This window comes from Kryptolebias marmoratus, linkage group LG8 (assembly GCF_001649575.2).
Source record: "Kryptolebias marmoratus isolate JLee-2015 linkage group LG8, ASM164957v2, whole genome shotgun sequence".
In the NCBI taxonomy this organism is placed as follows: domain Eukaryota; kingdom Metazoa; phylum Chordata; class Actinopteri; order Cyprinodontiformes; family Rivulidae; genus Kryptolebias; species Kryptolebias marmoratus.
In genome coordinates, this window is record NC_051437.1 from 6023100 (window position 1) to 6035290 (window position 12191).

A 12191-nucleotide genomic window follows, 5' to 3' on the forward strand; every position below is an offset into this window, starting at 1 on the left:
CTGATGGATGAGTCTGAGTTTAGCTGCTGTCAGGAGAACAGTTCTTGTCTGACTGCATTGTGCCAAGTGTAAAGTTTGGTAGAGGGAGGATTATGGTGTGGGCTTGTTTTTCAGGAGTTAGTTCCAGTGAAAGGAATTCTTAATACTTCAGCAGACCAAGACATTTTGGACAATTTCATGCTTCAAACTTTGTGGGAACAGTTTTGGGATGGCCCCTTTCTGTTCCAACATGACTGAGCACCAGAGCACAAAGCAAGGTCCATAAAGACATGGATGAGGGAGTTTGGTGAGGAAGAACCTGACTGACCTGCACAGAGTCCTGACCTCAACCTGACAGAACACCTTTGGGATGAATTAGAGCAGAGACTGTGAGCCATTCATGTGTGTGTGAAGGGAAACGAGTGAATACTTTTGGCAGTATAGTGTATGTAAATGTTTTTGTACAGTGCCCTGAGATGACTTTTGTTGTAAACTGGCGCTACATAAACACACTGCACTGAATTGAGTCATAAATGTTCCACTTAACCCCTGTCAAAATGGCCAAAATATCTCTTTAAAGGTCAGATTAGCCCCCACAGGCTGCGCGTGAGCTGAGCCAATTTCACCAAAACCAATTAGTGAATAAACTGTAGCCGTTAAGGACGTTAATCTGTAGAGTCCAAACTTTCGGAGGAAACAACACCGTCAGTCAGTACAGTCGGTGGCCTGGTGTTTACAGGAAATGCGGGGAGTAAAAATTAATCACGTGATCCCCCAGACACACACACACACACACACACACACACACACACACCTCCAGCTCCACCCAGCCGAGCTCGTCACTGTACAAGAAGTCCAAAGGACGGAGCAGTCAGTCAGTCAGTCAGTCAGGGGGAGCTGAGCGGGGACAGGACAACAAGGACACTAACAGAGCTGACAAGTCCCTTCAATATGTTTTCCTGCCTGCTGTTAACAGCCATCATGGTGAGTAAGCTAATTCACTTATGACGCAGTTTTTTTAGTTTTTTTAAGGACGCACTTTGAACTGGAAGAAGCTCGAGCAGCGTCATTTTTGTGTGTTTATTACTACTAATAAACTAGCTTTTGTAGCTTTCTTATGCGTCATTAACTCCCTTGTGTTCTTGAATGACAAATATTCACCTCCACATCGCTCATTCGTGCACACACACAAACACACAAAGCCCATTCGCTGTGCTAACGCTACTTTCGCTTTCGACGCGAGTCCGTTTGGACCGAACCTGATATGTAAAGTAGCGTCATGAGACGACAGAGAGAGAGACGCACCTGCTGCTTCGCGTGTGTTTGGAGTTTCGGGTGCTTTCCATTCAGTTTGAGGAAGTGGAGCCATACACACACACACACACACACACATAAACACACACACACAGACACATAAAGAGAGAGAGAGAGAGATCAGATGAGGACACGAGTTTGTTAAGAAAAAAAAAGTTTTAAAAAGCCCCACGTCTCGCGCTGTTTGTTCGGCAGGTGATGAGTTCTGCTCAGCCCACCCCCAATCCCTACTGCGACCCTCAGACAGAGTATGCCGATGGCAACAATTGCTGCAAGCTGTGTGAACCAGGTGAGTGAACTCCCTTTTTTTCCTACTGTAGATTACAGGATGTCAAAATGAATAAGCCCCCCCCCCCCCACACACACACACACACACACACACACACACACACACTTTATTTTTGTCAATAACTGTAAGTACCACTTTCACTTTCACTTTCGCCAGCCTGCAGTCCAAGAGGCCAAAGAGATGCCTCTCTCTCACACACACAAACACACACACACTCTGGTGTTCTAGCAGAACACTGCAGAATCTCTTCTTAACACTCAGGAGAACATGTCTCTCCTCCGCTTGGATCGCCCCAAACTCGTTTTTATTATTATGCGACTCGTTATGGTGTGGCACTTTCTGTCCTTCACGTGGACAGTTTCTTGTCTGAGCTCTAAATCGGGGGGGGGTAGGCAACCCCTGGTCCTGGAGGGCCACTATCCTGCATGTTTTCCTTGTTTCTCTGCTCCAACACACCTGATTCAGAGGTTAAATCACCTCTTCATGTTCTGCAGAAGCCTGTTAATCACCCATTGATTTAAACCAGGTGCGTTGGAGCAGAGGAACAAGTAAAACAGGCAGGATGGTGGCCCTCTAGGACCAGGGGTCTAAATTGACAACCCTTTAAACACAGAAATGTCAAACTGCAGTGCTGGACAACTCATGGATCGAGGATGATCCTTATTGATTTTAAGGTCCCCAGGTCAAGGTCATGGGTGACCTCTTGGTGAAAGCCTTGTCCGTGCCTCAGCTTCACAATTTCATGCCCTTTGTTCCTCTGGTTATGTGGTGTATTGTGTGCCGTTGGTGGTACTCCTGTTAATGTTTCGACCTGAATAAAGATTTTATTCTTTGTCTTAAAATCAGCTAAAGCAGTTACGGCCTTGGACCTCCCTGACAGTTTGCTTCTAGCTAGGGGCAAGGAATCTTTAGGCACCCCCAAATTTCAATCGATTACAATTCAGAGGACTGTGATGCAGCCTGTTTTTGAGGCGAAACGAGATGTGAGCAAAATATTTCAAATGATAATTGTTTTTGTCGATTTCGCTGCTTTGGTGATTGTTCGGAGCCGAAAGCCACAGTCCTGCTTGTAAGTCTCGATCAGCCGTCTTTTGTCTTTGTTGTGCGGACAAAGAACAAAAGACAGCTAGTCCGAACACAGCCATGAGCTGCCCTTCCACTCTCCTCAGCAGATTGCTATTAACACCAAAAAATAATCGATTTTTGACATTATTAAATCTGTTCAGAATTATTCACGTCCTCGTCGTGAATCATCAAAAACAGATTACAACCCCCAGCCTTACTTGTAGCTTTCCCGCAGAGGTGCTGATTAATTTGTACCTTCGTCACTTTGCGTCCCCGCTTCATACCTAACAGGGTGCCATTTTGTGCCCATGTGCTCAACATCGCCTACCCACGTGTTTCTGTGTTCTTGTCCCGAGTTAAGATGAGTGGCAGAGGTTTGGATTAGTTAGGAAGTGATCAGGGCTAGGAGTTTTGGCAGGCATCAGCTCTCCCTTAAACTACAGCGTGTTAATGATAAAACACCTGTAGATTAAATTAGCCACCAAGGTGAGTACAAAGAGACCCGTGACAAGCAGCTTCTCTTTGGGTGACCGGAGTACAAACCAACCTGAATCCTTACTGATTTCAAAGCTGCCGCACCAAGAACGCCCCTAAAATTCAGTAACTAGTTGGGGGGTTTTTTGTGTGTTTTCTTACCAAATTATATCAATTCTGCAGACCTTGGCTTTTAACTCAGCTTATAGAGTGTTTATTTTGCCTTCTTTTTTTTTTTTACCCATTCGTCGTTTTATTGCTTCTTCCTGTTGTCCGTCGCTGTTCTGAACGAGCATTCATTCAGAAATCTAATTCTGGCCGGTTCGCTTCACAATGTGTTTCTCATTCACGCATCCATCCATTTTCTGGACCTGCTTTATCCTCTTCGGGTCGTGCCTGAACAGGAGCTAAGCTTGCACCGCCCATGAAAGCAGGGCCGGCCCGGCTGGCCCTACTCTGAAGCAGGGACTAAAGAAGCAGGGCTGGCCCGGCTGACCCTACTCTGAAGCAGGGACTAAAGAAGCAGGGCTGGCCCGGCTGACCCTACTCTGAAGCAGGGACTAAAGAAGCAGGGCTGGCCCGGCTGACCCTACTCTGAAGCAGGGACTAAAGAAGCAGGGCTGGCCCGGCTGACCCTACTCTGAAGCAGGGTATGCCGTCCATGTCCTGAAGGGCCTCGAAAAAATGCTGGTAGAAACACCAGCATTCACTCGAGTAGAGTGGAGCCGGGACCTTTAGAACCGGTGGAAAAGGGGCAATAGAGGCACACAACCATTCACGCTGTCACTCACACCTAGGTTCATTGGCCCAGACGCTTATTCATCCAGTTCCTATTATATATTTGCACTTTTTTATATTCTCACTCACACACCAATAAGCATGTCGCAGGCAGAAGGGGGGGTAGAGTGCCCCTGATGTCTCCCTCGGAAGACGACCACCCTACCACTCAGCCTCTTGAGAAAACTGAAACACTAAAATGAAGAACTTGTTTTTGCAGGGAAAAGAATGTCGCCCAGCAGCTGTCAGCATCCAGTGTGTGTAGACTGCGAGCCGAATAGATATCAGGATGAGCACAACAAGGAAGCGAAGTGCAAACAGCAGCCGTACTGTGACCCGAGTAAGACCCTCTGACAAGTCACACAAAGTTGTTTCTAGCATATAGTGCAGATTGATGTTGTGCATCTGACAAGTGGAGTACCTTCTTCTTTCAGATAAAAACTTTCAGGTTCTAATGCATGTGAGCAATACAGAAAAAAACAGCTGCGTGTGCAAAAAAGACTTCCACTGCTCCAGTACACAATGCATCACCTGTGTGCCGCACACAACCTGTGAGCCAGGAGAGGATCTTTTTTCCAAAGGTGGGCCATCTCTTACTCACAAAGGCTTTTTGTTTTTTGGTTGTTTTCGCACCTGATGACTGATCAGTTTTACTTTTGACTGAGGCTCGAGTGTGTTTTGAACAGTTACTCTTGTCTTTCAGGTAATCAGACACATGACAGCGTATGCCGTCCATGTCCTGAAGGGACATTTTCCAGCACAACGAACAGCAAATGTGTGCAATGGACAAAGTAAGTACTGGAACAGGAGCACTTGAAACACACATTCAAACACGTTGCACAGTCTCGCTCTAAACCTAATCTAATTCTAAACCAAACCACTAAAACAATCTTTAACGGTAAAAACATTACGTGCGGTCTCGTGCAAGATTGCAAAATATCGTAATTTTGTGTGGTTCATTCGAATCTTGGATTAAAAACACGAGGAACCAGGAAGTAATCCTCTAACGTTGTGCCAATCTTTGCAGATGTAAGGAGGGATTCCACGTTGCACAAAATGGGACGAGCAGATCTGACAGAGTTTGTGGTAAGTTCTGTGAAAACGGATCACAAAGGTTTCTCACTGTTTTCTCTCGTCGCAGCTCTGTGGTTAGGTGTGAGCGTGTTGTTCAAACTGAAACTACCTCTTGGTTTGTGGTTTGAATGTGATCTTGAGCGCTTTTCATGTCTACATTACAACTGTGTGTGGATTGTTTGAACAGTTAAAGAATCCATTCTTTTCAATTAAAAAATACAGTTTTTCCCTTTTTCCTATTTTGTCTCATTAGTGTGAGGCAGGCAGAAGTAAAACAGGAGGACAGTGAATGGTGTGTGTGTGAGATCTTTTTTTAATGTGTATTTGTTCTCTCCTGTCTTACAGAGGCAAACAGTCGGGCTCATATCATAGCTGGAGTCGTGATTTTCGTCCTCATTGTGTTCATCCTTGCCATTGTGTTTCTGGTCTACAAGTACTTGGGTATGTTGTGCTCTAAATGTTCACATTGAGAAGAATCAGGAATCTGCCAATGTACTGATGTTTTTTTCCTTTTTCTTTGTAGATAAATCGAGATACAAAGGAGAAAAGCTGTTTGAAAATGTGAGTTTTTCCTAATTTATTACATTAACAAGACATGCATAGAAGTGACCAAGGACACAAACACAAAACATTTTAGAGAATTGTGTGAAAAATCGTGGAATTATTTGCTGTAGCTAGTGTAAAAGTGCTAAAAGCCATTAACATGTTAACGTTTTGGCTTGGGGGGGAAGGGGGGGCCTCTTTTTAAATTTGAGTAACAGATTAAAAAAAACTCTGGTTTTAACATCGACAACAAGACTAGGCAGGGAGATTAGCATCTCAGAGCTGAATAAAATCAATCCCAGTTTCAGCCTTGTGTCAAATTGGAACTAGAGACTTTAAGAGAGGCTCTTATCTGACTATCACACCTTTAGAAAAGAAGAGTGTTGAAACATCTTCCCCAGAGTGATTTTGAATGAATCTTTAAAACCTACTCACCTCTGCCTGGCTGCTTTTACGCTCACGGTGTAAGACCTGGAAACGGATCAGTCCAGAAGTTTAATGCAGGAAAGCGTTGTTACGTCTTTGTTCCAACAGAACAGTGGTGGGACTAAAATGCAGTCCTTTTACTCGATTTTCCTGTCTGCTCTCCTAGGGCCACGTTGAAGTTATCGGACCAAAGATTATGATTCAGGAAGAGATGTCTGAATTCTCTCAGCCTATCATCAGCGTCCCCGTGGAAGACGAGGATGTTGACATGTCCTCAGAGCACCACCCAAAAACCGAGAACGGACACTGTTTGGTTCAGGAGGACGGGAAGCCGGACAGACTTTCTCGCCAGGAGTCACAAGGGCAGGCATCATCAGCTTCTTACTCGAGTTATTAGTCTTAACGGAATACATGCTGTTCTGATGTGTCATATTATCTCTGTACATAATTCTCCCAAACTAAATATGTATTTATTTAGTCTAAGTGTTGATTCTGATGCTGCTTAAATAAGGCAGTGCATTAAATGAAGATCCAGTTTGTAACGTTGTGTGACCTTTTTATGTGTTGAATTTTACACAGATTCTTTTAATTGCACATTGTATATTAATGTAACAGTTGTTACTTTTTATATATGCTTTTATTTGTGTGGGGTTTTTCTTGTAATTACGGCAACAGCGTGTTGCTGCATGAGAACTTCAATAAAATTGATGGATTTGTTTTACACGGTTAGAGTATTTCTAATTTTTGGCAGTTGTCAACCCTGGCGTGGGCAGCGGCTGCCACAGGAACAGCTGCTTGGTCTGATTTAATCGAACTTGGACTGGATTTGTGGCAGCAGCAGCAGCAGCCTGTCGCAGAGACACTTCTCGTTCGTCGTCGTCAGTGGAGACACAGTGTAATGTTCAGGTCTGAGCCGAGTCCTGCACTCTGGGCCCTTTTTATCCATGCATGGAGCTGAGCAGAGCCTGATGCAGTGGAGTTGGAATCAAACCCGAGTACTCTACAGGGAGAACTGAACTTTCTGGATTTACTTTTAGCCACACAAAGACGATAATCTCGTTCCTTTTTGTTAGGTGTTTTGTCGAACTCCAACTACGCCATGCCATTTTTCAAGGCTGGTGATATAATCATATCTTTTAACAAAAGGAAAAAAGTGAATATGTCCCCTGGATGTGCCCATGAAGACTGGTCCTGCATGTGCAGAAGATGTCTCCCTGTTTCAGGGTTGTGACTGGGCTTCCCATCATCTGTCCTCCATCATCTCGGTGTTCGGTCTTCTCAAAGCTTTTTTTTTTTGTATCTTTAACACACCTTTCAGTGTATTTAATTATTCCAGAAAAGTCAAACACACCTGGCTGTCAGGTCTTGGTGCTATTCCAAAACCACAGTGTTGTAGCTTTTATACAACACTTGTATAACAGTGGTTTTACAAGTCAGTGCTTTACAGTAAGTTACCATTTGTCACTGTAGTTTCACCGAGATGTTAGTTATCACGCTTCAGATTTCATAGAAAATACCAAAGGCATCACAGTTTGACATGAAATTAGTATTTTAGCACAAAGATGGTTCCCAAAGCCCTGACATAGCATACAGGTGAAAGGAATAAACTGAAAAAAGACCCTCAGTTAGCCCGGAGACCTACTGACCGCTTTTAAAGATTACAATGAACAAAATAAAATGTCTTTTGATACTTGTTAAGCTAATAAAGAGGCAGAACAGGTTTTGATGCAGCAGTCGTCAGCAGGGTTCCTTGCAGTTCTACTGAATATCCGCAGGGTGGCGCCAGAGCTTCACTGTAAGCCATAGACATGTCCTGGACCACAGCCTGCTGTAGAAACCACTGGGAAAGCTGCACTGCAGCCTGGAGCCTTCTGATGTGAAGCTGCACATGGAAAGTCAAAGCCATGGCGACTGAAATGGATTTACCTGTAATTTAAAACTTTTTTCACTTTCAGTAGAAATCATCGATTTGTTGTGTGTTTTTTTTTTTTTCCTGTAGGACTTTTCACGGAGAAGTGAGACATGAAGACATGTCTTACAGGCCCTTTTGTCCTCACCTCTGTCTTTCCACCTTTACTAAAGAACTGAACCACCTGAAATCACGTAAAACTCAGACTGATTGACACTGAAGAATCTTATCAAGACCTTAAAAAAACGCATCAAATGACCTTTGACCTCAGGGCATGTTGTCTTGAAAAGTCTGGAATTTGAATGTAACGTTTTCCAGCTTTACATACATTTGGAATAAAACAAAAAAAACAAAGTAAGGGAAATATTAGAGTTTCTGTTACCTCTATTTTACCTTTTGCATTTTCTACAAGTAAAAATGTAAGAGTTCCTGAAATGAGCGGGGCAGATAGACGTGAACACAGACACCATAAAGTCAGCTCTTTCGGCTGCTCCCTTCTTCAGAGGTCGCCACACCAACGATTTGGCATCGGATGCCCTTCCTGACGCAACCTGGGCTCGAACCTGGAGTCTCAGGATTACAAGACCACAGCACTGACCAGCAATAAATCCAGAATAAATAATACAGATGGTTCTTCGCTGTGGGACATCCCATAATGTCATCAGGGGAAATGCTGCTTAGCAGACACGCATATAAAGCTCCATGTAGTTGATTACATTCGTTATGAGTAAAATGGGAAGTATAAATAAATATATATTCATAGAAAGATGTTATAAAATGTACTAAGTATATTAAGTAACACATATTTGCAGTTTGTTGTGGTAAAAAAATTGTATAAATTCTCAATAAAAATGTTTTCACTTATGTCCGTCTGCCCCAGGGCAGCTGTGGCTACAAAGTAGCTCACCATCATCAGTGTGTGAATTTGAGGATGAATGGGTGGATGACTGATTAGTGTGAAGCGATTTGGGGTCCTTGGACTAGATAAAGAGCTGTACAAGTGCAGGCCATTTACCATTTTTTGTCTTGGCACAATAATTTTATGTTACTATTTTATTGAAAAGTTTAAATGAAACAGAGCAGCACTCGAAGAAGCTCTGATAGATTCAGCCTCTCTAAAATCCTCTTTTTATCCCCAGTCCTCTTACTGACTTCTTGTCAATTAATCTAATTAGTTACAAAATGCTCCTCCAGCTGTTTCTTATTCTTACATTTACAGCCTTTTGTTGCTCCGTCCCATCTTTTTTGACATGTGATGTCACCATCAAATTCAAAAATCACCTTATTTTACTGTGTAACAAAAGATGAAAATAAGAAAAAAATTATCTAAAAAATTCAGTTAATCACAATAAATTTACAGACATTTTGATGTTAAAAATTGATCAAAATCAAACTGAATTTTTGGTAATTTGAGTCTGGAAAAGTTTGTAAAATGAGCAGAAACTCTGGCTGCTGAAGGTGATCTTTACATCTTTTTGAATAAATGTGACCTGAACTTGGATTTATATTTAAGTTTAATGACAGATGTTACACAAAGGGATTTTAAACTTGCTAAAACAAACTTCGATGTGTAAATTATTCTGTAGCTTTACTGTACTGACATGTAACCAACACACAAACACAAACCTGACTCAGTTCTGTTTATGAGCGCAACTATAAAACAGAGACGCATCTGGATTTTTTTTACTAAAAAGCCAAAGTTTATTTTAACAAAATACTTCTTCATGGTAAGACATAGGAAATATAATTTACATCTTTCTGGTGGAAAAAAAAATACATTTATTTACAAAAAACATCCTCGGTTTTGGGTCTCATTTCTTTCCGAACCTCAGGAAGTCCGTGAGGTCTGAAGGTTTAAAGTGCAGACTAAGTGAAAACGTGTCTCTTGTATAAATACCGGCTCAGATGAGTTCATGTTGGCTGTAATAACCCGGAACGAAGAGTCCGGCCCGTGAAGCCCAGTCTGCCCACAGTTTCTCCACGGGCTTCTTTTTGCTCTCTGATGTGGCGGTTTCTGCTAAAGACCAGATCTTTGGTTTTTGGCTGATGGGGGTTTTGCTCTCCAAAGCTGAAGGTGTAACACCAGGACCTTCCCCCCCGGGTTCCCGGTCCTCCCGCTCCTCCTGCTCGGCGCTCTGCTGCTGCTGAGTCTCCAAGCGCGCCTCCGCGCGCACGGAGCTCTCCGGCGCGCCCCGGACCTGTTCCCCCGCGGCCGCGCGCTCACCCTGAGCTTCGTCCCCGTCGTCCGGGTGACACTTGTCTTCATCGCTGTCTCCCTCCTGCTCCTCGTCCTCCTCGTCTGACTTGGGCCTGGACGCCCAGCTGAGCCGGTTCTCCTTCTTCAGGCGGCGCCGCGCGTTGGCGAACCACGTGGACACCTGCGTCAGGCTCATCTTGGTGATGATGGCCAGCATGATCTTCTCGCCCTTGGTGGGGTACGGGTTCTTCAGGTGCTCGTTGAGCCAGGCCTTCAAGGCGCACGTGCTCTCCCGGGTGGCCACCTTGGCCGCCCTGCCCACATCCTCGGCCGCGGGCGGGCGGTACGGGGGGTAGAACAGCGCCCCGCGCGCCAGGAGAGCGTGGTGGTACGGGGAGGGGGCCTTCAGGTCGAAGCCGCCGCTCTGGGAAACAGACAGAGTGAGGAATGAGCCTTGGAACGCGTGAAAGGGCAGGATCTCTGAGGACCGTGTGCCTGACGGACTCACCATGATGTGCCTGTGCTGCGGATACGGGAGGATGTTGTACCCCTGCAGACCTGGGTACGTGACAGGAACCCCAGCTGCCAGGGCGGCCAGGTGCTGAGCCTGCTGCTGCACACCCGGGGGCCCCCCCAGCACCGGGACCTGGTACCCAGCGGGCATCCCGACGCTGCTCCTCTCCAAGAGGAAGTTCCCAAATCCAGTTTGTGATGCGGGCATGTCTCCTGCGTCCCAGAGATCCTGGAAACGTCTGGGTGGCTTTACGAGCTCCTATTTATACGCCCCCTGGCTGCCAGCGTGTGTGGGAGGTGGTGGGGGTGGGGGCAGGTCCCACTGGTGTTGACTGACAGCCACCTTGAAAGGACCTCTGGCTTTCACTAAGCAACAAATCCCTTCAAAGACGCTCCTCTCTGCTGCGCCTTTAATCTGATAACCGAACATCAACAGAACTTTTTTCCCCCTTTCCTTTTAAATATTCCCAAACTCATAAACTGCGACTCCTACAACTTTAAGAAGCGACAAGGCCCCACGTTTGGGACACCCTAGCTATGTTCTTTATTATCACTTATTTCCCCCACTGTTTGATGTCGTGTTTTGCTTTTTTGTTTTGTTTTTTATGAGGATTCTAACGCTTCTCGTGTCTGGCACTGATCCGCGTAAAGTGGAGAGAAAATGTCCTGAATCTGGTTCACAGCTTCCTGTGAACCAGTCACGTCTCTGCTGTCACCTACATGAGCTTCACAGATCAGCGCTTGTGTGGATTCAGTCGGGGCTGCGCAACGTCACCGATTTCCGCGCAAGATCCAATAAAAACCAACAAACGGGGGGACGGTTTTACGCGCGCGTAAAAGTCTCACTGAGAGAGAGTTTAGTTACTGTAGGTTTTTTGTATTTTTGTTTTTTTATTTATTTTTGTGTGTGTGTGTGTGTGGTTGGGGGGGGGTGTCTTTCAGTAAATGTCTGGAACAGGACCGGCCCGGAACCGAGCCCTGTGTTCCTGAAACCGAGCCGAAACAAACGGCCTCTCTGCAGCATCTCGGTGGATCTGACGGGAGTGGGAGCAGGTTAGGTGAAACAGGTGTCGCCTAACGCATATGATAATTGTCAGAAAACAAATGTTGTGTTGGCGTGTCAGAGAGAAGAGAAGAATACACTTCTTCTTCTCTTTCAGTCCCAGTTTTAGATCAGTTTTTGTTAAATGAAGCTGAGGTCGCTTTTCTGCCATTATTATTATTTTTTTTAGAGTTCTTGATTTCCGGGGTTGGAGGTGGAGGGTCAGCGGTGGCTGCAGCAGAGCTTCATCAAGTTCCAGAAGCTGGAAATCCAGTTAAAACGAAAACTTGCAGAGATGGAATTAAGCATTCAGTTTTTGTTGGTCTTGTCTGGCTGTTGGTTCTGTAGATTTTTTTTAAACACAAAAACTTCTGATGTTTTCCCCTCTATGACACTGAATGGCGCACATTTTATTTTGTGAATTTTGGTTTATATTATTCTTTAAAAAAACAAAAAACAATAATGCTTAGAACACGTTTCTCCACACTCTGCTTTTTGAATTTAAAAAGAAGCTTTTAAATCGCCTCTAATATGTTACCTAAACACGCAAACACGTGCAACATCCACTTAATGTCTGTGATTTTATGAA

General features: G+C 44.6%; 2 protein-coding genes across 2 annotated transcripts; one reads left to right on the forward strand and one right to left on the reverse strand.

Annotated features, from left to right (window-relative positions):
• Nucleotides 1–810: 810 nt before the first annotated feature.
• On the forward strand, nucleotides 811–6662 carry cd40 (CD40 molecule, TNF receptor superfamily member 5). Its single transcript, XM_017419146.3, has 9 exons — nucleotides 811–963; nucleotides 1489–1582; nucleotides 4119–4238; nucleotides 4333–4479; nucleotides 4602–4689; nucleotides 4926–4984; nucleotides 5318–5413; nucleotides 5496–5533; nucleotides 6108–6662. Exons 1-9 carry the CDS (start codon nucleotides 931–933, stop codon nucleotides 6336–6338), a joined length of 906 nt encoding a protein of 301 aa, XP_017274635.1. The 5' UTR covers nucleotides 811–930; the 3' UTR covers nucleotides 6339–6662.
• A 2805-nt stretch (nucleotides 6663–9467) lies between these two features.
• On the reverse strand, nucleotides 9468–11194 carry irx7 (iroquois homeobox 7). The gene is made up of 2 exons (XM_017419159.3): nucleotides 10556–11194; nucleotides 9468–10471 (listed from the first exon to the last, which is right to left on the reverse strand). The coding sequence occupies exons 1-2, from the start codon at nucleotides 10766–10768 to the stop codon at nucleotides 9752–9754; spliced, it is 933 nt and encodes a 310-aa protein (XP_017274648.1). The 5' UTR covers nucleotides 10769–11194; the 3' UTR covers nucleotides 9468–9751.
• Nucleotides 11195–12191: the final 997 nt, after the last annotated feature.